General features: G+C 43.8%; 2 protein-coding genes across 8 annotated transcripts in view; one reads left to right on the forward strand and one right to left on the reverse strand.

The window, feature by feature from the left end:
• TMEM241 (transmembrane protein 241) overlaps positions 1-27489 on the forward strand; it is a 93837-nt gene that overhangs the window by 55754 nt on the left and 10594 nt on the right. For 2 of the 3 annotated variants that reach the window (XM_065830265.2, XM_065830266.2), the window contains one exon: positions 477-1163. The exons of the other annotated variant lie outside the window; for it this stretch is intronic. In XM_065830265.2, coding sequence (XP_065686337.1) covers positions 477-521 — 45 coding nt within the window. In that variant the 3' untranslated portion in view covers positions 522-1163. Of the gene's footprint in view, positions 1-476; positions 1164-27489 lie in introns of those variants that run through there. 3 annotated transcript variants of the gene reach the window in all.
• Positions 14207-27489, reverse strand: part of CABLES1 (Cdk5 and Abl enzyme substrate 1) — a 75724-nt gene continuing 62441 nt past the window's right edge. For all 5 annotated transcript variants that reach the window (XM_065830263.2, XM_065830261.2, XM_071804193.1 and 2 more), the window contains 3 exons: positions 20041-20147; positions 18908-19115; positions 14207-17357 (listed from right to left, as the gene is read on the reverse strand). In XM_065830263.2, the coding sequence (XP_065686335.1) occupies positions 17217-17357; positions 18908-19115; positions 20041-20147 (456 nt within the window). In that variant the 3' untranslated portion in view covers positions 14207-17216. The remainder of the gene's footprint in view (positions 17358-18907; positions 19116-20040; positions 20148-27489) is intronic.

Raw genomic sequence — 27489 nt, forward strand, 5'->3', positions numbered from 1 at the left:
ATCTCCCCAAAGCAAAATTATTTTTCCCTGTTTCCTCAGTTCCCAAAACCTAGGCTTTATATCTCTTCATCACTTCAGGACAGAACACAACACAAACAGAAATTGCAAGGGGGAATTATTAACCTAATAAGGTTCAAACTTTCCTGCTTTCCTTTCCTCTTCTTGCTAGTGTATGGGTGTGCAGCTGTTCTTTTACCTAGGTGCAACCTTCTCCATCTAGATTTCTGTCTGTTGATTTTCATGTGAATAGCACCTAAAATATAGAAAGGGTAGTTTCTGGTGAGATCAGTTAAAGACGACATTGCTGGTTTCAGCCTTTTCTCAGTAAGGCAAATGAAAAAATCACTGGGTTACTGTCTCTAGGTTTAGATGTGTTTAGACAAAACAATACCTTTCTCTTAATGTTGTGCTGTTTGCCATTGTGTGAAGTAGGGGGACTTGCATGATCCTAAATTTGTGGTATACTTTGTTTACAGCCTTGTGATCAGTGGAGTTGGAGAAGCTTTGCTTGTTTACACTGAAAGGACAGGCACATAAAGAGGAACCGGATCTCACCAGCTGGGAAAGAGCTGACTTGCAGCCTAGAGACTCTATCATGAATAAAATGAGGCAGCAGGAATGAAGAAGTGCAACCAAACACAAGGAAAGAGACCTATTGTTTTTCTATTGAGAAAGAAAAACTGTGCTATTAATAGTGCTGGTAAGAGGGCAGCATAGTTGGCAGGATGGTTAGGGGCCTTTGCCTCAAAGCAGAAGACAAACTATTTCTGATTGATGTGGTAAAGGAAAAACTGTTCTGTCTCATGCTGGTGGCTCTGTGCTAGAACCTCTCAGGAGCAGCTTCTTGCACAGGGAATGGAACTCAGGAAAAGCAGCATTCCCCACTGGATGTCCCTGTTTCTTTGTGTGGAAGCTGACGGCAGGTTGTACCAAACAGTGTCAGAGCCCAGATCCTGCCATGAATTCAGGATCAGGAGGGATGGATTTTTGTCTCCAACTGTTCCATAAGCAGCAAGCTGCTGCACACAGGTCTCTAGTCACGTCGTCTGAACTGACACGGTGACTGAGGCCATGGGGAGTCTGGAGATAATCCCCTTCTGGATCTGCAGTGGTTTGACAGCTTTGCAGAATGGGGAAATCAGCAATAAATCTCAGTATCTGTTGTGGTTGCTCTGTGTGTATTTTTTTCCTCTCTCGTTTTCTGAGATTTCTCTTGAACTCCGCAAATTTTTGTCAGCTGGAGGGGGTGGAGGGACACATAATGTTCCCAGCAGTGGCTTGTCTCTTAAATTACTGCAAGAGGCAACAAAGATTATGAACCTTGACTGAATGTCATGAAGACTCTAAGGTAATTCATGTCAAGAGTTCTTAAAATAATTTCATTTCTGGTTGCTTAATGGCTGTTAGAAATTAGTCTGGATATATTAGTTCCTGGGAAACCAATCTATGTGGAAGTAATATTAAATGATGAGTTGATAATATGGTGCAGAAGGTCTACATGGTAAAAGGAGCTTGATAACAAATCTTCAATGAGTAGAGGGACTTGTCTCACATGACATTAGATAACTAAAGAGTAATACCTTAATCTAAGTTGACAAAGTTTCCTTCATAGTCAATGGAAGGAGAGAGGTGCCCTCACAGAGATGATTCTTCTTGAAAAGACTGCTGTGTTAATATGACTGAAAGACCCTCTGGAAGTGCAGCTCTCTCTAGATGGAACCCTGGTGACTAGTCTAGGCAAGACATGTGGCTTTTAGAAGGCTACAGTTAGCAGAGGCATATCTGCTTCAACCTAACAAATTCCACCAGATGGGTTTTAAAGTATAGCCATGTTTAAACTTCAAATAAAACACCATAGCTTAACAAAGAAGGTATGTTTTACAAAGGATTGCAGTCTATTTCTATGACTGAGAAGTTTTAAGTAAATTTTCATTGGTTTTCAGAAAAAAAAAAGCTTTCAATTAAAAAAAGATAATTCAGAGAAGTAGTCTGACCTGTATTGTACCTAAGCTTATCCCAGTTGATCGCAAGGTGTCTGTTTATGCTTGCATGTTGTCCATGTAGGCTGGGTCACGCTCTGGCTTGAGTTTGGAGTGAGCCCTTTTCTTGCCAGGTGGTAAAACTCAGGTTTGGGAAGAAAGGCAGCGAGAGGCGCAAGAAACCTGTGCTTGAACTTGAGCACTGGTCCTGAAACCAACATGAACCACATGGCACAGGGACTTGAGCCCATCCTCATGCCCAGTGAGCCAAGGCACAGCCAGCCATAGACCCTCAGGGCCTTTCAGGCTGGAAAATCAGACATTGCTAGGAGTAATGGCTGCAGCGTGCTGGCTCTGGGGGAATTCAGCTGCTGAATTAGCATCTCCCTGCGTAATAAGAACACTACCTTTTTATTTAACGTCATGCATGTTAAACAACACTGAGCTGTTTGCTTCTGCTTTCATTTTTGTGCCTTAGTGCAATATGCTTGCACTTCTAAGACTCTGCTTGATGTAAGTAAGGTCTAAATTTATTGCCACATAACCAAATCGAGGAAGCAGAGTTGACAGTGAAGTTGGGCTCCTCTATCAAACACGGCTGGGAAGAAAAGGCAACCTCTGACCTGATCTGCTTCAGGTGAGGATGACTCCTGCAGACCAGCACAAACAAGGCTCATCAGCCTTGCTAAAGACTCAGAGGAGGGTGGAAGGGGAGCTTTGTGGCCCTCAAAATCTGTTTCTGCATGTTCAGAGTTGTCCCAAGGTGTTCATGGCATGGGTTGGCTTCCTTCTTCCTCAGGCAGTGGCAGAGGTGACAGCAGAGCCGGGGTCTGGCGTGGCAGCCGGCGAGCGAAGGGCTGCTCAGGCCTTCCCAGCAGCAAGCGGCAGAGGGTTCACCCTGCTCGAGGGAAGAGTTTGCAGAGAGAGAGACCTTTGGTGGGCTTCTCGCTGTTGGAACAAGTGGTGCCTTTGTCAGTGGTGAGTGCTAGGGTGGGGATGTTGGCCTGGGAATGGTGAGCTCTTGGGAAGGGGCGTGTTCCTGCCAGTGGTATTTTGGGGAGAAGAGATGCAAAGAGGTGTGGGTTGGGCTCCCTGTTCCTGGCAGTAAACAGCCCCAGACAGGGAGGGGATTATGGCGGGGGGAGACATGGGGACGACAGACGCAGACTGGTCACTTGTGGAGACTGGTGGCTGGAGGGGATGGGGCAGAACAAACCTTGGTGGTTCCTGAGGAAGCAGAGACCTGAGCTTTAGTTCAGCCCTGCCTCAGAAGGAGGGGTAGTGCCTGGTAAAAAACGTACTTTGGGGTTGTTACAATGAGGAGGAAAACTCAGAAGTTCAAGCTTAAGATGGCTCTTGCAAGACTAGCGAACAGTTATGTTTAGTAATTTAGAGAATGAACATGCAAAGGGTGGATTATTTATATCTAATTGTTCTTTTTTCCAGTCAGTCAAAGATACAAAGTGAGAAACACACAGCTCTAAGGAGGAGTTCCTTTACTTTCAATGATACTAATTAAAGCCACTAATTACTGCCTGACTACAACACAGTAGGTCTGTATCTCAGCTGCTGGTAGAACTTCTGGTTTTATCAGTATCTGTCATTTAAGTTCTTGAACTGTCTCCATGTCAGACTAGAGAGAGAAGTCAGAGTGTGCTAGTCTTTCTGAAGGACAGCAGGTCCCTGGAGGCTGTCCCACTGTGGTGTTTTCTTATCTACTGGTTTTGATAAAACCACTCAGACAGAGATGGTCCTGAATCATGTAAACCCTTTCTGATCTTGTCTTGCTGACACTTTTATTTTTCAAATGTCTTATTTTTTCATCTCGCTGAAGTAATAGGTTTGTGGCAAGGCTTGTATTATCTGCTGCAGAGGCTCGTGTGTGGCTGGTGTTTGTGCTAAGGAGCCTCTACTTAAAGCCAAGTGCCATGGAAAGAAGACTGAAATTTTAAAGCTGATGGATATTGACTACAAGTGAGTTACTAAAACGCGGGCAGCAGCGATGCTGTTTCAAAACAGTCTTGTGGATCTGGCGGCTGCAACATAGCTTCCAGCAGAAAATGTTGTTAAATTAATTAAATGAACCTGATGCTCACCACTGAAGCGATTCTGTTGTTGCTTATTGCTGAGTGGCTGTTGTGCTTTGTGTTGGAAGAGAATCTATGCCATGCTTTCAGTACCAGTTTAATACTGAAGCTGAAAGTCTGCAGAACAAGAGATCTTAGCAAGAAGCAATAGGAAAAGCTTTTTTAATTATACTTTAAAAAGCAATAGACCTATTAAAAAGCTTGGTAGGGGATAGAGTCCTGATTTACTATTACTCTTTTTAACACATATGTCCGAGTTGGTGGATGAGTGTATATATATTTATGTTCTTGTTTCCCCATCTCAAAAAACAAGCTCTGAAAAATTCAAGAAATGTGATGTCAACATAGGATATGTTTTGAAAAGGATGCTTTTATTAAATATTGTAGAAAAGTTAGTTGCTGGGAGCTGTGCTGAGCGCTGAGGAAAGGTTTCCTCCAGCTTTGTTTTCCCTGTAAGCTAAAGGAGATGGTGGGTTGAAGAAAACTCCGTAGCAAATTTGCCTTGCCCGGAGCAGAAGCTGAATGAGCAGCTTTCAAACAGATCATCTGCTACCGCAAACCAGGCGACAGGCTCAGTGTGAAACTTTAATCCTGTTCCAGACGACAGACACAGGGACAGGCTCATTTTGTTTGAAGAGAAGGTGTGGGTGAGGGAAAGGAGATTGGGGGCAGGACTGAAAAGAGTTGGGGCCAAAATAGTTTCATACGAGGAAATCAAATCGGAAGAGATTTGCTTCTGAAAAATGTGTTGCTTATTCATAGGGGGATTTTTTTTGTGTGTGTGTTTTTGTTGTTGTTGTTTTGTTTTTTAAATTCGGATATATTACAAATACATGTCTGTTTAGTCCCAAAAACGGATTAAAGGCGCTCATGAAGGTTGTGTAACTATTTCCATATTAATTGCCTTGTCTGAGAAGCTTAACCCTTTTTTAACTATGCTTTGAAAGTGGCATTGTGTAAGCTTTGATTTCTGTTAGAAAATTGACTATTATTTTTTGGAGGGATGCAGGTGAAAAAGTTGTGCTGTCTCTTCTTGATCAGGAGTGTACCTCTTCCCTACTGTCTGGGATGGAAAGCAGTCACACAGTGCTCTTCTACCTTTTCATAAATGTCTGGGCTTCCAGAAAATGAGAGGAGCCAGCTGGCATGTGAACTTCTTGATTTGATGGTATACAAAAATCTCTTCAAAAACCACACTGAGAGCAAACTTAGAATATTTTTGTCTCATGCTCTGCCATTAAGGTTTAAAAACATATAGCTCAGAACTTGCCCAATTGCCAGCTTGTACCTGCATAGAAAAGCAAAGCACATGGTTTTATGTATCGTAAAATGAGTGCAATCTTCTCGAAAAACCACCTGGCAAAGGATGAAATCCCCTAATGGCATTTGCAGACGTGACTGTAAGAGAGGCTGCGTAATGTCAGGAGCTGAGAGTGCTTGAGCTTTTCTTATTACTGTTTGCTATCGGCAGTTCCATACCTTTCATGACTCCTCACAAGTATTTTGAGATGGTGGCAAACTTGTGCTTCTACAGATGAAGCTGAGGAAGAGGTGGTTGATCTACCCTAAGACTTGTGTTGGTCCAAGTACCCTGGGAAGCAGATGAAAGGCCCATTTTCCTCTAGGACCTTGATCCATGTTTATGCTTAAACTTCTGATTTCTGTACCCCTTGATGATGATGAGGAGGAAAGTTGGTGTGCCAACAGGTTTGTTGATGCTGGAGTTGCAGGCATGCAGCACCTTGCAAACCTGGGTAACATTAATGCCGACCAGAGGCAAGCTGGCTGGATAAAACCAACCTCCAGCACAACCCCAGCTGATAAGGAGAAGGCACTGATGTTGTTTGGAGGAAATGGATATTCAGACTGAGGAACTGGTAGTTTGGAGTTACGTTCATTGAGTCATTAGACAATGAAGATGGAAAGGAAAGGTGGAGAGCTGGAAATGCCACTTGCCATACCTGGTTGCAGAAGGGGCATCACTAACACCAGACAGATTAACAAGTGGGTTAAAGTTCCTGCTAAGAGGACTGTGGCTCAAGCATGAAATTGTTGTTGAGCAGAAGTGTTTTGGAGATTTGAAAATACCCACTGCAAGAACTAGGCTGCAGTAATTAGCAGTCACAGCACGAAAGCATAAAGGATTCATGGACTGGGGTAGGAAACACTGCAAGGCAAATATTTCTCAAACCTTCCTTTGAAAGCTGTTGAGACTAAGCCGCTCTGGCTAATCGTCCCCTCTAGCCCTGGCTAGAGATGGGAACCAGCAGGGGTTTTTGCTGTTCCTCTGTCAAACACGTTCTGGAACATCAAGGAATGAGCTTTGGCTTCAAACAAGCCATGGAAAACTTCTCTCAAGGAGTCACTTCTCCCTTAATAGAAATCAGTCTGTTCTTTGCCTTCTAAAGGGAGGGGTCCCTGTGCCTTCATACCAGTTACCTCCACAAGCTGACAAGTTAGCGGATGAATTAAATTCAGGTTAGAGCAGTCAGAAAATATTTAATTGAGACCCTCCCTCCCTAGAAGTCTGCAACCCTGCAGGCAGTCCAATACCAGCAAAAAGATCATCAGCGTGTTGCCAGGGTTGCTCAGTGTGATCAGCCCTTACAGTGAGTTTCCTCATTTAAGCTGAATGACAGAAATGCCAACCCCATTTTGGCGTCACTGGAGACCAAGCTAGAGGTAAAGTTGCGTGTGACTCTGCAGGCATTACCCTGGATCTCGCTTTCCAGCAGTTGAATGACTTCATCTACTTGTGAAGCAAACTTTAGCAGTTTGTGGAGAACACCCCGATAGCTGTAGTGTAAGAGGCACGATAAATTTTAGTGGGCAGAAGAAAGCAGCGCCCAAGTTCTTCTCATCCTGCTTCTTGCTGTCCCACTGCCTACGACTCAGATCTGCAAATCACTCCGGTGATGGCTACTCAGAAAACAGCACTGAACTTTCTTTCAAACATTATGCTCCTTCAGGGCAAAGTTAATTGTTTTCTCTCATTTAATGTCTCCAGTTATATTCAGAGAATTAGGATGTAGGATAGACACAGAAGCTAAAAATTTCAGTAAGGCAGCTTTTATTTCTTTATTAGACTTGTCTGTTCATACTGTCTTCAGCATGGTTGCTCCTTGGGCTTATTACTGATGATGAATAAGAATAGACTGTGCAGATTAACACAGATGGTTGTAGCCTCAAGACTCGATGAGCTGTAACCAAAGAAAATAAATCTCTATTTTCAAGGGGAGCCTTACACAACAGAATTTCATGTGGCTCAGCTGTATTCAAAGTGGAATATTAAAATTGCTGAGCAACGAATTGAATGGCTCATGTTGTGAATAGCCATGTTGTATGGGTAAGTTGCTTACCACAGCCCCTCAAATGGAAAAAACCTCAACTATAGTGTTTTCTTTTGGGTTAAAACAAACAAACAAACCCATAAAACAAACCCACGGTGATTCAGAAATCTTTGGAGAAAAGCAGTGTGGTTCACCAGAGCTAATGCTGAATTGCAAAAGCAGCACCACTGAAAATTTTCACAGAGGAACCCTTAACCTCCTGCTACAGAAACTGGTGTAAAAGATAGACAGTAAGTTCCCCTTTCCCTTCAAAATCTCTCTTGTGTTTTTCACTCTTCTTGTTTATGAAAATGTGATGCAAGGGCACCATTCTGGTTTGAACTCCTCTTTGAAACCATGGAAGTCTGTTTTAAAGGAGTCAATGCAGTGGAAAACAGCCGAGATGGTTGTGTAACCTCTTGCTGCCAGTGTCTGGGCCTTCAGCAGCCCAGGGGAAAACAGGGAGAGTTTTCCAGACTAGAGGAAACTTGGGTCTATCACAGTGTTCCGCACTGTGATTTAATAAAGCACATCTTCTTTTAAACTGACGCAGATTAAATTTGTTTATCAGTCAGTTATGATACTCTGTTCACTGCACATGGGCTTTGGCCTAGGTAAAGCTCCCTTAAACAGATGGTTGTGCTGGTGGGAATGTCTTAGCCTGTGACTGCAGCTAGGAGAAGGAAAATAATGGAATATTGCATCAGCTCCCAGTCCGCTCAGTTGTTTCATCCAAAGGTAAAGACTGGAAGGGTTTTGCAAGTTCTTATGTTTTTCTCAGGGAAAGGAGAAATGGGAACATACTCTTAAATAGGCAATGTCTTTCACGTTGGTCTCTCTGAGAGACTTCATGAACTCACTTCATGACAAATTCTTTCATAGGCTGGAGGTTCGACCATCTTTCCTTAATAGGAAGGTACAAAGTGCTCTGAAATATTTTTGACCATTCCAAAAATATATTCCTGCTATAGAATTCTATCTTCATTTTCCATGTGATAGTTTAAAAACAAACAAGAAACCAAGCCCATGGCATGAGATTTCAGCTGGAACATTCTTTAAGGTTTTGGGGTATTTTTGGTGTAGAATCCATTAAGGTTCCGTGTCATTATATTGGTTTCATATCCTCTTATTTTCTATAGTAGTCTTATGTAAGTAACCATAGTTACAATTATACTAAAAATAAATATTTCTTTTACTTTATTGCTACACTGTTCACTGAAAAAAAGAAAATAATATGAGGGCAGTATTGTAATTAAATCGATCAGCAGGTTTAAGAGCAGCAATTCAACGTGGTTTTCCAGCTTTTTATTTACCTATTTTTCCCCTTAAGAACCCCATTGCTACGACCTAAGTTCAGTTGCCCTTTGAAATGTCAATTTACTGGCTTCTGCTCTCTGGGCAGCAGCAACCCAGTGTGGATGGGTTTCCATGTGCCTTCATGGGCTTTTCTAATGTCTGATGAGATCTTCAGTGAAGGTTGCTGCAGTGCCTTCTTCCCTTTACTCAGCTGCTTATTTTAATGAAACTACAGAGTGATGTCCCTGAGCCTCCTTTCACTTTCTCAAACTTAGTGATGAGTACAAAAGTGAGTGGAGAAAGCCCAAGTGTTATCAGATATGTCTCAGGTCTATAAGTAGTTAAGGAGAGAATAAGTTGGGTGGTTAGCAAATTTAACGTCATGGCGATCAATGTCCTATCGTATATGTTCAAAAGATCAATTCTGCAAAGTGTCTGAACTTCCTACTGGTGAGGAATATTTAGATTTTTCATCCCTGTGGCCTTAAAGACTTTCATGGTACCCTTCTTTATCTTCCTAACCAAGGAGCTGCTTTGGGTCACAGACTGCCATTTCTTTAAAATTTGTCCTTAATAATTGTGCTGCCACCATCAATTAAATTCACCAGGTATTTTTCTTCCTGACCTCCTGCAGCTTTAATCTGAAATTTTCCATTTTCCTGCCCATGGATAGCCTGGACCATCACAGCCTGAACAGACTCCAATTTTCCATTAATGGACACAGCAGGCTTTTAAAATGAATCAGACAAAGGGTGGAGTCTGCAGCTCGGGGTACACCATGTGGAAGAGTCAGCCAGACCCAACTCCCACTACTGCACAAGCTTCTTCCTGCTTATCTTTGCATTTACTGACATAATAAAAGGTGAACCAAGAGGAACGAAGAAACAAAATAAAGAAAAACCCCACCTAAACAGCAGCGGTCAAGTGAAAAGCAGCTAACAAGGAATAAAAGAGAGAATGTGATTTCATGATTCTTAATCCATCTACATGATCCATAATTTAAACTGTGATACCTGGAATGTTCCTCAGAGAGTACATTTGAATGCAATGCCTCATACACTCCACTGGTTGCCCACGGAAATACTGATGGGCATTCAGTCTCTGCTGCTCGCTGGAGGATGTTTCAAGATAGCTGGGAGGGTGTTGCTCCAGAAGAAGGCATCAAATATTGAGCACAGAGTGCATGTAAATGCCCTGGAATTGCTTATGAGTTGGTCCAGTTTTGGCTAGAAAAAACATTCACAGCTAGCAGAGACGGAGATTGGAACAACTTCCTGATGTTTGCAAATGAAATGTGTTGGACTTCATCCATCTGAAACATCTAAATCATACTTAGATATTTTCTTAAAATGCTTATGCTCCATGAGGAGCTACAGTGCAGGTAGTTGGTGGGTTGCATCATGGGAGGCCAGATCATAGACCTGGCACTCTTGAATAGCTCACTTTTGGCCTTGGGGGCAGAAGGTAAGTTGCTAGTGATTGTATTTCAGTCATGCTGTTCTGTGCCCATTTAGTCACAGAATCACACAGAATCACAGAATTTCAGGGATTGGAAGGGACCTCAAAAGATCATCTGGTCCAATCCCCCTGCCAGAGCAGGAACACTTGGATAAGGTTACACAGGAACCTGTCCAGGTGGGTTTTGAATGTCTTCAGAGAAGGAGACTCCACAGCCTCCCTGGGTAGCCTGTGCCAGTGCTCTGGCACCCTCACTGAGAAGAAATTTCTTCTCGAATTTAAGTGGAACCTCTTGTGTTCCAGTTTGAACCCATTACCCCTTGTCCTATCATTGGTTGTCACCGAGAAGAGCCTGACTCCATCCTCGTGACACTCACCCTTTATATATTTATAAACATTAATGAGGTCACCTCTCAGTCTCCTCAAAGCTAAAGAGACCCAGCTTCCTCAGCCTTTCCTCATAATGGAGATGCTCCACTCCGTTAATCATCTTTGTTGCCCTGAGCTGGACTCTCTCCAGCAGTTCCCTGTCCTTCTTGAATTGAGGTGCCCAGAACTGGACACAATATTCCAGATGCGGTCTCACCGGGGCAGAGTAGAGGGGGAGGAGAACCTCTCTCGACCTCTCACAGATTATGGAAGAAGAGATCCTTTTCTTCAGAAGACATGATGATGCAGATGAAGATGATGATGATGATGATGATGATGAGTGGGTAGTCATTGCTTCAATTCTCCTTTCTTTAGGTGAATATGACTTTAACATGCCTCAGTTCCCCCTTTTCCTCATGGGATGCTCATGTGGACAAATGTGGTGAAGGCCCCTTTCACTCCTTGCCAGTGCTGTGGGTTTCCTTTTGAAGGAAGGCTGAACATGTGGTGGGTGGGTGCACAGCCAGGTCTTAACACGCAACCAAGAGGTAGCCAAGGTATGCAGTTGGAAGCCAGACCCACCATGTGTTCCTGCCCTGCAATGACGACAGACTTCATACCTTTCCGGATTAAAAGGGATGGCACATGGCAGTTTGATTGTGCTCTCACCCACGGAAGTGGCAGGACATGAGGAAAGTGCAAGAGGTTCATGCCTCTGGTTAGGGGTGTTCACACGTGTGGTGTTCTGCAGGGACATCCAGCTGCTGGCAAGTGGGGAGGGACTGGGGAAACAGCATGATCTAAGCTGTTAATCCGGCTGGAATGGTAGCAATTCCATCATTTTTGCTCTGAAAGGGATGAGAGCAGTTCAGAAATAAAAGCTTTTTAATGTATTTTTTGAACTTCACAGCCACTATGTTTCTATATTAGGTTTTATCTTTTTAAACCAAAAAATACAATCGGGCTTCTTCAATTGCCAGCAGAAAATACCCATGGTAACTGCAGACTCCCAGTGCTTGTTTATAATTTCATGAACGGTTCCTCCCTCCCCCGAGCAGCACCTCAGCCTGTGATTCTCGGCAATCCTCCCGAGTCTCTTCCCGGAGCGTTATCTCCCCTCCCCACCCTGGGCGGCTGTTTAGTCAGGACCATATTGAGGTGTGGAGGAGCTCAGGGAGTCATGAATGTGCTGCTGTACCAGCCCAGACTGCCACCCGTGCTCCTTGCAAGACGGTAGCAGAGCAGCAGAGAAGAAATGGGTGGCTTGAGGTAGCATAGGTGTCTCCAAACCTTTCTTGCTGGAAGGCTCCAGTCTTTACAGGCGCTGAAAAACTAAAAGAAAATCCCAATATTCCATTTCCTAAATCACTGAACAGAATCCATTCCTGGTAAACAATGCTCTGCTTGTGAACACCGGGATTTAATACTGGATTGTAAATAAACCAGGCTTATTAGGCTGCCCTTCTGCCTGGTCATCCTCTTGCTCTCCCAGTCAACTCTCAAAGTAAAAACCCTCCAGCTGTTGGTGGGGGGAAGCAATGGGGAAGAGGAATCTTGACCTTCATGTCTGTATGTGTTGGGAAGAAGAGTATAAAGGCTGGCTCATTGGTGCTGGTGAACTGAAAAAGTGTAGGTTTCGACCTCGTGTTGGTGGTTCTGGAAGCCTGGCTTGGACAACTTCCTCAATGGAGGTACCTTCTAGCATTAGCTAAGGCAACACGCCACTGCACTTTGAAGCTCTTGGAAGAGGATTATTTTCACCTCTCCTTTCTCCTTTCAGTATCTTGTCTAACTAGACACCTGACCTTTGTTAAGAATACCTGCTGCCATGGAGGACCCACCCACCTCCTAGTTCCCATGCAGAAATATTTCGGTTTCAGGTTAGATTAAATACTGATATGAGTTCAAGAAGTTATAAATTAGTCACCATTGAACTTCACTCACAAACTGGAAGGCTTCTTCTGGTGTGAGGCATTAAGCCCTGGAGCATCTGTCTAAACAGTGTAGCAGAGGTTCCTAGCTGGTTTGAGATGATGCTCAGTAAGCTTATGGAAAGGGTTGTATGACAGGCTAGAGGAATGCATACAAAAAGTAAATTAATTTCTGATGGAAGCCAATATTTAGCACTCATTAAGCTACCCAAATCAGCAGCAACTTCTTGGTCCCCCCCTGCCTTGCTTTGAAGGCATACAGGCCGTTTTCCAGGATCACAGTGTCTGCTCTTTCCCAGCAGCACACTGGAAACATTACTTCTCACTGTTGATCCTGGTGTTTGCCCTTGGGGGGTCTGGGCAAGGCAATTTTTGGTTTACAGTGACTGAAAAGCTCTTCTCTGAGCTCATCTGGACCAGCAGGCTCCAGGCTGAGGCAGGGAGACTTTGGGTCTGTGGGCTCACAGCAAAGTTGGTGGGAAGGAACAACATTCAGGGTTTCAGAAAGACCTTTTTGCTTGTGTACATGTTTCTTTGAAGGGATGCACCTGAATTCCCTTCTTCCTAATTGTTTTTTTTTTTCACTCCTTCACTACAAAGTTTAAAATATAAGATGAACCAATTAAGGTCAAATTCACCTCCCATACCTTTTTCTCCCCTCCCCAAACATGCAACTTGGGACAGATTTAGCCTCAGCTAGTGGTGGTGGCATCGTTGCTGTGATTACTCAGTCTATCACTTTGCTAAACCGCTGTTACCTTTTTTTCCTTTTCTCAGGTTTTTTTTTTTTTTATGTTTATTTGGGGCCTGGTGCCAAAATCCTTTAGGGTCGTGGGAAGGTGTTATCGTCTCCTGCCAAACTACTCCTCACTGCTTCCAGAAAAGGGCTTATGCTGTGAGCTACATATGATGGGGCAGGAGCAATTAGCTGAAGTTCTCTCATTTAAAGACATTACAGACTATCCCAAGGAAGTCACTGCTTGTAAGTGAGTAGTTTCAGAAAGTGATTACTAAAGCGTCTTCCTTATATTTCTGTGTTCTGAGACCTGTGTAAATCCAGCTGATGTTCAAATGGCTACAAATATGGCTAGAGGTAGGTTGAGGTGGGGAGCCAAACCTCTAGCACATCTTTATTAGAGTGGAATGAAAATGCTAAATAAATGGATGCTGTTTGTCAACACCATCTGGCCTACCTAGGCCCACCTAAGTGTTTGATTTAGGGGAGAAAAATAGCTTGAATGCCAACAGGTGGTGGATAATTTGGTCGTGTGCACACTCGTGAATGTCCAAAATTGAACTTTTGTCCTCTCAAGCAGAAGCGACTGCTTGTAAGCTACAACTGGTACAGGGGCCAGTTGTAAATTTTACTAACACCTGGACTGAAGTGGTATATCCCATATTCTCCAGTGAACAAGGAGTCACAAAACAGGGGCATTGCTGAGCAGTCTGCTTGTGCCTCATCCTTCTGCACACTGACAGTTTGGACTGGGAGAACCAGGGCCTGGCAGATCCAGGAGGAGGAGGTGCTGCCAAAAAGAAGAGCTTAGAAAAGAACAAACCAAAAAAACCAGTGGTTTCAGAAGACGAAAGTGAAGATCTTGGCTGGAGGAAGTGGGGACTCTGCAAAATCCCACCATTGGCTTATTTAATAAGCAGCTTTATGTCGCAGAGGAACAAAAAACCCAAAACCATTTGACACATAGACATGGGAGAACAGAATACTTTGACATGTTGTCACCAATGAAAAAGAGCCTCGGTTTTTCGTCTTTTTTTTAAACTTTTATTTATTCTTTTTTAGAAAAGGAATAAACTCTGCATGGTAGAGTGTACGGTATATAATTTCAAAACAGAACAAGTGATATGGAATGGATTATTTTCCCCAACTATTTAAAGTTGAACCTAAAATCATTTGTAAATCAACACTCATTACCATGTAAGACAAAGGCGAACAATCAACATGGTTTTTTTTGTTTGGTACGTATTTTCTCTACCACTTCAGCTTGAATCTTCCCAGGGTTGGGGAGAAAAGGGGGGCAAATCCTGCCTGTTGTCCTAACCATAGTCGTACTGACCAAGCTTTGTGCTCTGAGACCTAGCATCATATGGCTTTATATACGTTCCTAAGTGAACAGTGCAACATCATCACCATCGTAAGTGTTTATTCCACATTCAAACTGTAACTGAACATCACTCGGAAACGTTTTCCCACCCCCAAGCCAATAAGAACAGCAACAAAAAGCAGAAAGTCTCCAGCAATCAGATTTCATCCCAGAAATCTGTGTAAACTGTAGATCAGGGTTGGGTAGCAGCACAGAAGACAAAAGATGTGACAGCGTGATTCAATAGCGTCTCTAAAGACTACTGTAAGACTGTCATTCTTTAGTCGGCATCTTGCAATCACAATTTGCTTTTTCCCTGCAATACTATAAAGCAACACAGAAATAAAAAAATCAGACTCAAAAGCAAAAGGTAGAAGCCTTTACAGAAAAGTAAAGCTTCTGCTTAGCCTTGAGTGGTCGCTATTAGAAACAGATCTCTGCAATCAGAAGCGAATCTCGAATGTACATACATGATTTTGGTGGGAAGGGATGCAGCCAAGGATGGAAGCCCTTCTAACAGACCTGCAGACCTTTTTGGCTTGTAAGTCAACACTACACCTCCTTTTTGGGCTGAACACACTGGCAGGGCAGCTGTAGGTGCTGAGCACACATCAGGCTCTTGGCTTCTCTGCTCCTTGGCTGCATGGGGGCCGGGAGAAGGAGGATGAGGAGGGAGCAGGAGTGCCAGTGAGGGCCCTGTCCTCCCCTCGCTCCGCAGCCGGTCGAGTGATGTGTGTGTTGCAGCGGGGAGGTTAAGTGCACGGTTCTCTCTTTACCCCCTCCTCCCCAATCCTGTTGGAATGTATCTAATCAGTAATTAGATAAGTATTAATAATAACTATAAGCTAGCATTGTCACCCTCCCCCTTTAAATGGAGGGAGAACAACAGCATCAAACAAATACCCCTTTGTCCTGACATGTGTAATCTTTCCAGATCCTATAGAGCAATCATATGCAGGCGTTTTGCATACTAGAATTTAAAAGAGTCAAAGGTGGTAAAGAAACTAGATGTTTCTTGGCCTAACTGAAGGAAATAATACAACTGATTAAAGTAAGAGCAAAAGAAAGTAAGCATTAGTGTGTTTACATCCTCTGGTACATCCCACTTCTCTATGTTCTGCTCACAAGCCCTTTCCATGCTCTGAGCAAGCACTCCCAAACTTAGAGAGGTAAGGCTTCAGCTAAAATCTCTTGGCTGAGATTTATTTTTATGCAAATACCATAAATGTATTTGATTTACCAGATCCGTGTGGGGCATGCCAAGGGCAACACTTGTTAAGTGAACCAGTACAGGAGAAGATTGGACAGGGGTGTAATCCCACAGGATAAGAGCAATTGAACGATGTCCGTAAGCATGGCAATAGCTTAGTGTGTATGGAGCGCTGGGGAGCTTGGATGAAACCCTCCAGCTTTCTGGGTGTCCAGTCAGAACCAGGGAAGCTGAGAGAAGCTTTACTGTAAAACTCCAGTACTGAAATGCCTAAAGGAACTGGACCTCTAACTTCAACGGGCACCGATTTTAGGTTTTGCACAGTTAACTCTAGTTAAAAACCAAAACTGTAATAGCTGATGCCCCTGCTGTTGGAGCCTTAAGACACCTGTTATACTGCTGAGCCCTACTCTTTTTTTTTTTTTTAATAAAACACTGTTTTAAGATAGAGCACAATAAATGTGCTTATTACGCACTCTAACATAGAGCACAGAAATACAACACTACAGAGTGCAAGTCTAACCATCTCCACAGTGGGAAAAGTGCGAAGGTTAAAAATATGCATGTGGCTTAACACAAGATATTTTTAAAAAACAAGACATGGAAATCTCATACTAATGCTTTCATCTTTATAAACATGACTGAAAACTTAAGGTCAGTTGCTGATCCTTCTCTCGTAGTAGTAGTAGTGTAATCCTTTCAAAGGTACAACATTGGAAAGATCAGAGAATAAAAAAAACCCCAAGTGTCCAAAAATGATCCCATTTACCACTTTTCCAGTAGTTATGTTTTTCAAGAAGTAAACACGTAAGGTCACCTTGATCTTCGCCATCGGTAACTGATCCACTCGGAAACAGCTAAGCCAACCACCTGGACTGAGATCAGCTCGGTGTCACACACGCACACACACACAGGTACACACACAAACACCCCACAGGAGAAAGTGCACTTTCAATTGCTGATACAAAAATAGATTGGCACATTCTTTTTTGACACAGTGAAGAGAATCCTCTTTAAAAGCTTTTCCACAATGTTAAGAAGTCCTTTTGGAAGTTGCAGCAGGTCTGTAGAAAAAGCGCTATGAGAATGCACTTACGTGGGCTTCCAGGGTTTGTGTGATGGAGAGAGGGGTGGCAAGAGCTGACTTTCTAATTTTTGCCTACTTTTGTAGCTGTAGTCCCCACAGGTAGGGTCACTCACCACCCAGGTTCAGCACATCAACCATTTACCAACAGCTCAGTCTTCACCTGCTTTGAGAAAGTAGCAATATGTGAATTTGTCAAAGCTGAGAGCCTTACGTCGACTCAGTGTTTCCTGTATGTTGCCGGAAAAACTGGTTTTGTGGGGAGAGAGAGAGTGAAGTTTTAGGAGTCTGATTTTGCATTTCCAGTAGTAACTGCAGCTCGGGAGAGCCAAGCGGGAACAGTCAGGAGCTCCTTCCCCGCAGGGCAGCCAGTGCTAGGAGTTCTGCACTAAGCGTCTGTAGTGCGGCATCACCTCGTGCTCAGGAAGGTGGAGAGCGAACTCCAAGGCCACCAGCACTGGGAACTCGAAGGCGATCAGCTCTCGCCTGTTCAGCCGGAACTTCTCTTCCAGTTTCTGCAACAACAGCCACGGAAAACAAAAAAAATCTGAATGAGGATTTGACTTTCTAGCGCTTTCTTACAGACAGTATTCAAAACACAGGTGCTGCTGGCATTAAACCTCTGTCCTGCTGGACTCGCATGGCTCTAGGTTCAGAAAATGAGAGCAGGATGAACGGGATGTAGTGATTCCTTCCTGTGAAGGTGAACTCACAAAGCTCAGTCAGCCATGCAATTTCTGCCATGTTTGTTGTTTCACTCGTTCCATCTCCAGCAGATACATCTAACAATCACAGTGATGACCACTGCTGGAAGAGGAAATCCCCTGACTTCGTGCAAACATTTAAATCACTTGTCTAATTCAAGACACGCGTCTCGTAACTGCCCACAAACTTCTCACGCTCCTTAAAATATCTAATTTTCCTTCCATCATCAGACTGTGTTATGACACCCTAATGAGGAAATTATTTCTGCTACGATTAGATACATTTGATCTTAATACCTCAGAGGCAGAAGGTGTCACCTGCAACAACCATGAAAACAGTGAGTTACAGAAACTACTATCCTCAAGGGGGATGAGATGGGTTTCATAGCTGGATTTCTGCTGTAACATACTAAACCTCCCATCTGTTGTTTTCCCTGGAGCTGGACGCTACAAGTAGGCAACCAGCTGTTTGGGGGTATTTCTCCCCTCCCTGTTCTCTTCTTCTGATCTCCCTGGCTTGCTACTTCTCTGGTCTACTGAAAAGCTCAATGTGTCTGAAGGACGGACCAGTGTTTCAGGATAGCAAGAGAGGTCAGATCTTCCAACTCCCACTGGGTTGATTTTTTTTTTCTGGTTATTTGGACTGGATTCTAACAAACTGACTGTTAATCCAGCTCTGTGACTGTGGCACAAGGACACGAGTCCAGTCCTGCCCTCCGACCAAGTTCCCATGCCTGTTGAACTGAGCTGGTTGTAGCCAAGCACTCAGCTACCTGCCCAGGCTGCAGGACTAAATCAGATTGGCATCTCAGTGCTTGCAAATGGATTATGGAATAACACTCCCCTCTGTTAACTTATTCATATGGATGGGCTAAAAGACCAAACATCATACTCTACAAAAAAAAAAGTGGGGGTAAGGTGTTCTAGTGGGAACACTTCTTTAAGTTTTCTTGCCCAAAAGCTTAACTTGTTGAAAGAACTACAAACTCCCTCTGAAATTCGTATCTGCATTCACCTCTCGAAGGAAAGTCCCTATTGACACTCTTGAAAACATAATTAAAAGCAAAATTAATTTCCTGAGGGCTAACTTTCGACTTGTATTGACAGAATGGTGATCATATTCCTCTCAGACCTCAGAGTTTCTGATACCAGGGTCTTCAATGACATCACATGAGCCTCCCACATCTCTGCAAGTGACATAGATCACTATTACTTCCACATAAATGTGTAACAAAAATGGTATTTAGCTGGCTGTACAGCTGGAAACCCAGAGGGGAGTGTGACCACTGACAAGCGCGCTTGTGTAGACGCCACACCAACACTTCACGTAGAAGGAACACTGAAAATCTATTGATACGTACATCTATAAGATGCTTGACTTCATGTTTTCTGAGGTCACTGCCAATTTTGGCTGCTAAAAGAACACAGGCTCCAGCACACAGCTTTCTATTCTGCTTGTTCAGCTTCCCCTTGAGAGCGAGCTTCTCAAAGTAGACAAAGGCCATGGCCACTGTGGGCTCTTCAAAACCACATTCTTCTTGTGCAAGCTTGCGCATTTCTCTCTTCAGGCTGAGTAAAGAGACCAGAGAAATATGCTGTGAACTGTGTTTTAAAAAGCATTTCTCCTTTCACCCTAAGAGCCATCCTTTCAGAGATTCCTCCTTAGTCAAATGGAGGGGAAAAGGAGAATGTAATTTACTGGGCAGGTATTTTTATGCTCTGTTTTGGGGACACATTTCATGGCACATTTTGATCTCATCCTTCCCCCTCACTGCCCCCAATAGATAACTGTGTCAACTGAAAAGCTCTGACAATTTTAGTAACAATATTTCACCAGAAATCTTAAGCTGCATACCATTTATTTAGTAACAACAGCTTGATCGCTTGTGCTCTGTCTGCATCTTTGCTGCTAGTTATAGTTGGTCAAATCCAAACCGACAGTCCTTCCATGTACCCCAGTATTGTCTGTTTACAGAGCAACACGACTCAGGATCCTTACGGCTACTTCAGTCAAATGAAATTATCATTAGTCCAGTGAAGCAATATGTCCAGCCTGCTACACTGGAAACAGTGATGAAATATCACAGCTTTCCTGTGAAGCTGACCACTTGTTTTGCTTCTGGCCATGCTCTCTGGACAAGGCACAGAAGTCAACGTTTCTCTTTCCTCAGTCTCTTTTTAAGCTAAGTACTGTGAGCTCTGAGACTCTTCTGTGTTATTTTTCTGGATATTTTAGTACAGTGCATGCCCAACTTGCAAACTCAGTCCATTAGGTGCCACATTTGACACCTGAACAGTGCATGTTTGTACATTCCCCTATCTTGTTTACTCATCCCACTAATCAAAGCAATCATCTGACTTACTGTGCACCTCTGCCTGTCACTGCTCCTGGAAGATCAATCAGTGCTGTGCTTCCCCTCAGGTACAACAGCAATTGCACCAAAATGTGAGACAGCTGCATCATGTTGCAGCCTCACCAAGCTTTGCAACCTACCTTCTTATTTTACTGAGGGTTAACTTGATGTGAGGGAACTTCTCCCTAAAGGTCTCATTCATGTCCTTCTTGAGATCTGATGGCTTCACGTAGTCTATGACTGTGGTCTGTAACACACAGTCAAGAGAGAGTTACTCTTTTAGTTTGTAACAAACAACATCACTTGATTCCCAAAAGCAAGGAATACCAAACAAGTGCCTGTCAGTTCCAATGCTTTCAGTAGAAGGGAAAATTAAGCCTGAATTAAGGCAACAATTTGTGACTGCTCCGTCAGAATAAGTGACCTGAAATCTGAGATGACTGTTCAGCACAAGCCCCTAGCAACACATATTAAGATCCTTCAAGTATTGCTGAGAGTGAGTTTAAGCCGAATGTGGGTGAATAAAACCTAGCTGAGAAGTCTTGTTAAACCAAAAGAAATCATCACAATAACCAGTTTGATGACCAGATTTTGTGTGCGTATCTCCGTGAGGTTCTGAGGCATATTGTGAGTTTCTCTCAAGTTGATTCTTCAAAGGAACTGCTGCTACAAATTGACTGCCATTTGTGATGAAAGAGGTGATTAGCCTACACGTCAGGTAATTCAGTAGAGCGCAAGGTAATAATACGCTCATAAGTTACACAGTAAACAGACAGAAATACTGAGTTAGCACAACATTCAAAGTGTACAGCCTCTTTCCATTATGTTGAGCTTCCTATTCCTTTTTGTCACAACCTAAAGAATTTCCCCAGGCAGTAGAGGGCCCCCCAGGCCAGTACCGTGATACCAGTGCTGGCATCTACGGGTGCACAGCACTTCTCTCATTCCCTCAGTCTTCTTTCAGGTAGCATTTTGTCCAAATCCTCTCTCACCTCTCACCTGGCCAAAATCTATCAGCTGCACAACAAACCAACCCTCATTTTGGGGACGTGCCAAGTCTCTTCCTGGCTTTCACTGTTCTGGCTGTTGGACAGAAGCAGAGAGGAGCCCCAGGGCAGCCAGGGGACAACCTGGTCCCCAACCATCCAGCTCCTGGCCAGCTTCAAGCACAGGCAGTGGGACAGCAGTAGTCTGCAGGGCATTCTCCTTTCAGTAAAATAACTTTTCCCTCTAGTTTCTGTTTATGATTAACCTATATTATGGCAAAGGGCCATTAACACTAAGCAACAAGAGGTGGAAAGAGGTGTGAAAAACAATTGCCAAGTGTTATACCTTTACAGAAGATGCACCCTTGCTGTATATATACTCATGGGAATCTAAATCAGCCAAAAAGACTGACTGCATATGCTTGCAGGTGTTTTTTTTCAACAATTAAAATAGTATATGGAAGGGCTTGGGGAGGAGAGAGTGTAATGGCTCTAGAGAGCAACTGGACAACTCTTGTTATCCGATCATGTTCTTGGCTGGATAAGAAATTAACACAAAGGGCAGAGAAACACACCTAACTTGTCCTGCACTTCATTTAGGAGCTATGGTACTGAAATAATGGATAATTATAGGAATCTCAAAGAAAGCAGAGTACATGTTTCCCCTAAATAGCGCACAGCAGTATTTGAGAGAAACGTACTGTAATAAAGAGGAAAAAAATAAACTTCTTGCCACAGGTTGCTGCTATGGTCATATATATGTTTTAAGATGTGGGCTATTCCACTATCGGACTTGCAACGTGAGCAGCATCCTCTGTCCAGATAAATTACCCCCCACTATGTCCTGGCAGGCAGTTCTGGGCACATCACACACAACAGCTGCCTGCTGTTGTCCCAAGTAGAAATGCTTGCAAGCCCTCCCCACCCTCCCACTTACATGTTAAGCACCAATCCAAATTTTGCTCAATAAAGACGACAACTTAAGGGATTTCAGTCCTATTAAGGAAAGCTGCCAGTTGTAAGAAATCATCAAAAAGGAGAAAGCCACATCAAACCCCTTCAGCTACCCCTGCTGCCCTGCCTGCATACAGATGAGCCAGAGCGCGGGTCTGGGCAGAAGCTGCAGTGCCACTGAGGTTAAAAACTCATATGCTGTCTTGATGACATGCTACCATGCTTGAGTAAAAGGAAGAGAGGAGAAGATAGGCAGGAGAAACCTTGCCCTGCTTGGGGCTGGAGGGAAAGGCTTCAACTGAATGTCTGGGTCTGCCTGGTTTTAATCTTGCTGAGGTTGGAAGGACTTATGCACACACCCGTATGGTCGCGGCTCTTTGTCACAGACAGCTTCTCACGTGCTTCATTTTACCTGGCAGGGCTCAGCCCTCTGAACCAGAAGAACAAAAATCTCACCAATTACTCCTCTCCTTTCCCTGGGACATCACTGCCTGTCTGCCTACTCTTTGGTTTTGTTGCCAGAGGACCATCAGCAAGTTGGGTGCTTCTGATGCTTACACAGATACACCACAAGTTCGTGTTATTAAGAGAGTTCCTTGCCCACAACTGCTATAAGAGGACTACTGAAACAGGCACATAACGTAATTTTGAACAGTGCCATCTGATACTCAAAGTACAGAAACATTGGTCCACACTGCTCGCTCTTAGAGAGTCAAGAGACACTGAGCACATAAAGGTTACCTGCTGTTAATCCAAAGATGATTTTAGTTACTACCAGCACTTTCTGGGCAATCCTAGAAAGAGTGAGCTCGCTGTTACTGTGAAAAGCTACATGGCACTTTATTTCATGCTTCACTGCAAACCTAACTGCCCGCTGTTTGCTCTCCATTATCACAGAGCTTCTTAGTTTTATCTTAATTACCTCCTGCAAAATGATCACAGGTTTTTCTGGCAGGCTTGCCTTTGGCTCTCTCCAGGTGATCATCTTCCCTTGCACAGAGGAGGAGGCAATCACACATGAACCTCCCGTGCGTGACAGACACCACTTTGCAGCCGAAAGGGCACGGCAGTGGAGGGAAAGCACAACCATCCTCCGGACTCAGCCAAAGGGCTGCACAGAAATGAAGATGGACAGCAAGTTTCAGTTGCTTTCACCTCTAACAAGTGGGTGCTGGCACGACCCCAGCTATGGGGTGACTGCACAGAGAGGGAGCAGCAGCCCGCCAGGGTGCACCTTTCCCCACAGCTGCTCTGCAGACACCCTCTGTTTTACCCAGGACTCCTCCAGCCCCTGGGAGATTTGCCAGAATTCAGTTAAATTCTCTTTAGAAGGAAAAAAGCCCTTTTTTTAAAAAAAAAAAAAATTAAAGCAAAGCACTTCGAGGCTTGAGAACAAGCAGACAGCTTAAAACTGAAAATGGTAAGGAGGTACGGCTATTTTTAAACACAGAGATTTGTCAATTTTGTCCTGTTGATAAGAATCTCCCCCCGCCCCCCCCCAACTCCAAATACTGCTGCTTCCTGCGAGACAACAGTCTCTACAATATAAATCACAATAATGAAATCCAGATGAAAGCTGGTGCGTGCTGGTTTTGATTCATGTAACAGGATAATGGCAGCATGTTTGAACACACTGGCTCTCAGGCAGCTGTCTCATCTTGTCAGTGCCATGCTGGAGAGCTCAGCTAACTGCCCTTATTCTCAAGAAAAGGAATTGTGCAACTTTTCTTTCTTCTCCTCAAGTTTTTTTTTGTTTGTTTGTTTTTGGCTGCTGCTGATGCCCAACTTTGTCTGATCAGTGGGATTTGCCCAGCTGGTGCCCATAGAAATGCATGCATGTGGGACCCTGCCCACCAGAGAGGCAGGCAGAAAAAAAAAGTTGACAAGTGTTTAAATCAATGCTAAATTCATGTTGGTTGAGTGATGGAACTAGCTACCCCTTCTAACTGTTTCTGACCAGGTACCCAAGCACCCCTCTTGCTGTCATGCTGTGGCTGCGGCACAGCACCCACGAGGCTATACAGAAATCCTGGTCCCAACCCCTCTCCTGCCCAGGGCACCTCCTGCACCCCATGAATGGCTTGGAACCGAGCAGCAACCCTGCCCACGAGGGACAGAGAGCAGGAAACCTCTGGGGTGGCCCAGTGACCCAACAAGGACCAGCTGGGATCTGACACAGGAGGGCTCTGACCTAACGTCATCCTTCCCTGCCTGGTCTCTGCTCAGCATTTACATTTCTCCTCACTCTTTCAGGCCACTGCCTGGTGCTTGAGCTGCCTGCGTGTCCCAAATGAAGCCACCATGCCGAGGAGAAGATGTCACAGAATCATAGAATTGTTTTGGGTTGGAAGGGACATCTTCAACTAGATCAGGTTGCTCAGAGCCCTGTCAACCCTGGCCTGGAATGTCTCCAGGGCTGGGGCATGCACCACCTCTCTGGGCAACCTGGGCCAGTGTTTCACCACCCTCAGTGTAAAATTTTTTTTCCTCTTGTCTAGCATGAATCTCTCCTCTTTTAGTTTAGAACCATGACCCCCTGTCCTACTGCAACAGGCCCTGCTAAAAACTCTGTCCCCATCTTTCTTACAGGCCCCTTTTACGTACTGAAAGACCGCTAAACGGCATGGATTTTTGTCTGTCTGGAACAATTCTAGTATTGCCCACGTAGAATCACCGTTCAACACTGATGTGCCAAATTTTACAAAGGGTTTGCAAATATTTCCCTAAAAGGAGCACGGTGTTTTTCTATCCAAACATGCTTTCTTATACCCAATGTTATTTTCCCCACCAAGCAGGCACTTTGCACTCCCAGACCTGTCAGACACACGAGCAAGGCACTGGGAACTACCAAACTGTCTCTCTCATACTCTAATCTCGAATGTTTGTAACTTCTGTCATCCAGAAACGTCTGTCTTGTTTCTCACAGCTTATTTGCACAAAGCACATTTCACTTCAGTATCCAACCATACTCCTTTGTCAGCTCTGTTCACGTCCTCTGTATACAAATCTGTGTATGTATATTTTAGTTTAGCAACAGAAGTTGCACAAGACAAATGAAAGCCTTGCTATACAGTAGATGCCTGGACAACATGACAAATGCTTCAGCTGAAGTCTGTACTCTGCACACTTTTTGTATGTCTGGCAGTTTTGAACTTGGAGGTTGGCTTGCGTGTTATTCACGAGCATTTTCAAACAGCTGCTTTCTCATAGGAAAGCTGTATATATAGTTTCATAAATATGGGAGGAGGGAGGATGCCTGAAATGGTTGGAAAGACTGGCAAAATGAAATATTGTTGAAAATAAATCCTACTTTGGCATGCTACCAGTAAAAGATGATCTAGCCTTGGATGCTTCTACCTCCTGTTTAAGAAGGATAAAATCAGAATAGGTGAATAAAATGAAAGGTATATGATAGGTTCTCTTCATCTGTCATTACTCTGTACCCCTGATAAATCTACTTGACAAAGGACAGACAGAAGGTTGATACCTTTAAGAGACTTTCGGTAGGTCAATGTTAAGTTCTCAACCATATAAGAAATGAAAATATCTCTGCACTGCCTGGCTACCTTATATGTACCTATAAACTGTCAGTAATCTAATGCATATACTTACGGATGACAGTGCATATATATGGGAAATCCTGCTAGAGCAGAGGCTTAGAACAGTGACAGAAAACGGGAGAGATTCCTTCTTTATTAAAAAAAAAAAAAAAGTACTAAAAGATGTTTCTGTTGTTAGAAAGGTATTAACATTCACGGATTTTAAACTGAAAGATTCAGAATTTCATAAAGCAAATAATCTCAAAAGTCTCTCTTTGAATTAAAGTACATGGAAGGATGCCAATTATTTTATATAGTTAACACACTGAAATAATTCTCAATTAATACAGTGTGTCATTGTTACAAAATAGGTGTTTATTGGAGCCTCGGCCAAATATAGCATCAAACACATAGAGCACAGGGTTTAAATATGAATATACACCACCACTGCGATCCTCTGCTCCTTGAGGCTTTTGGGTACGAGGTCAGTAGCCGATAAAAAAGCAGTCTGGAGATGCTTAATCTACAGCTACGGAAGCAGCTCGAAGAACAGGGTGACGGCACCAAAGGATGCTGGCTGTAGCGGAGTACTCCTGACCTTGATGCTCCTTGGGAAAGACAGAACGGGGGAGCGAGAGACCAAATGCACTATATCATCACGTAGGGCTTTTGTTAGACTAAACGGCCAGGGCAGCAAGCAGTTCTAATTTTAAAAGCACACTGAAGGAGTAATATTTTAATAACTCAGCCTGGCTGTGCTCGACACTAGTGCTGTACCTGGCAAGTGCAGGCTAACAGTCAGCCTGCTGTAAGAGCACTGCAGACTTTTGCGATGTGCTTTTTTATTAGTGGTGTAGAGATGTCAATTTCTTTTGACATAATTAAACCACTACCCTGAAATAGTAGTTAAGTACCCAAACCAATTTCCAAGTGTATCCCTTGGGCACGGACAGATGGATATTGCAGGGATGTTATTACAGAAGGGTCACTCAAAGTCAAGATGCTGCTTTTCTTCTTTCACTGCAAGTTTTGGCAGCACACAGCAGCTAGGTAACACGCCCCTGTGCTTCTCTGTTACCAACAAAAGCAGGACTGCAGGGTCAGCCTCCCACATGTTGCAGAGTGAGTTTTCTCCTGCATGGAAGGAGTTTGTCTCTGCTGACAAGAAAGCATGGAGGCCAGGGAGGCACTGGGGAGGCTGGACATACGCTGGTTGACATGAGACTCGAGCAAAGAAATTACTGCTCTGTCTGGTAGATAAAGTTCCTGTTCTAGAGAGATTTAAGAATCTGCAAGAATTCCTGTTTTAGCAGTATCAGCCAGGAAGACATCTGTTAACCATGACATGATGTTTCCCTCCTGCCCCCAGCATGAAATTTTTCTACCTCTTACTGTTTATATTGCGGCAGAGGTTGTAGATTCTCCTAAAAGACGACACAAAGCGAAATAATTTCTCCAGGATAGAACAGAATTTTAGTATGACTAATATAATTAATAGAAGCCATAGAGTTTGTGTTGGGAAAGTATTGAAAGCTGCTTTTTCATAATAGTCCCCTGGCAGGCTGTGGGTTATTACTTTTAGAAATGCAACAGAGAAGTGTTTACCCCTTCAAGCCACGAACTTCACTGCAAAAAAAAAAGACCAAACCGAAAGCACGTCTTCCTCACAGCTTTCTTCAAGGAGCAAGCTCAGCTCCTCCTTGAAAACAGCTGAGGACTTGCAGTTAAAAATGCTCTGCAAGCTCAGACTAATTCTGTTCAGTAAAATTACAAGACTATAAAGTGATGAGAAACTCAGGCTCCATGAAAATGGAGGGAACTGCACATCAAGTGCTAACTGCATGTATTTCAGAGTAAAATCCAAGCTGGACCACACATTTTGTTTGTTTTATGCCTCGAGATAAAGCCTGTAGTGTTTACTGATGCAGAATTCACACAGACCTCCACAGAGTTTTACCAGCGGTGTAATTCTGTCCTGCAGTGCGCCAGCCAGGCTCCCAGGAGTAATACTGGTGCACGTGGCTCTATCCTGCAGCCAGCACCACAGCCCAGCACCCAGCCTCGCTCATCCGCACCGCCACACGTGCACCATCCTCTTGCACACCTTCTC

The sequence above is a fragment of the Patagioenas fasciata genome, chromosome 2 (assembly GCF_037038585.1).
Source record: "Patagioenas fasciata isolate bPatFas1 chromosome 2, bPatFas1.hap1, whole genome shotgun sequence".
Classification (NCBI taxonomy): Eukaryota; Metazoa; Chordata; class Aves; order Columbiformes; family Columbidae; genus Patagioenas; species Patagioenas fasciata.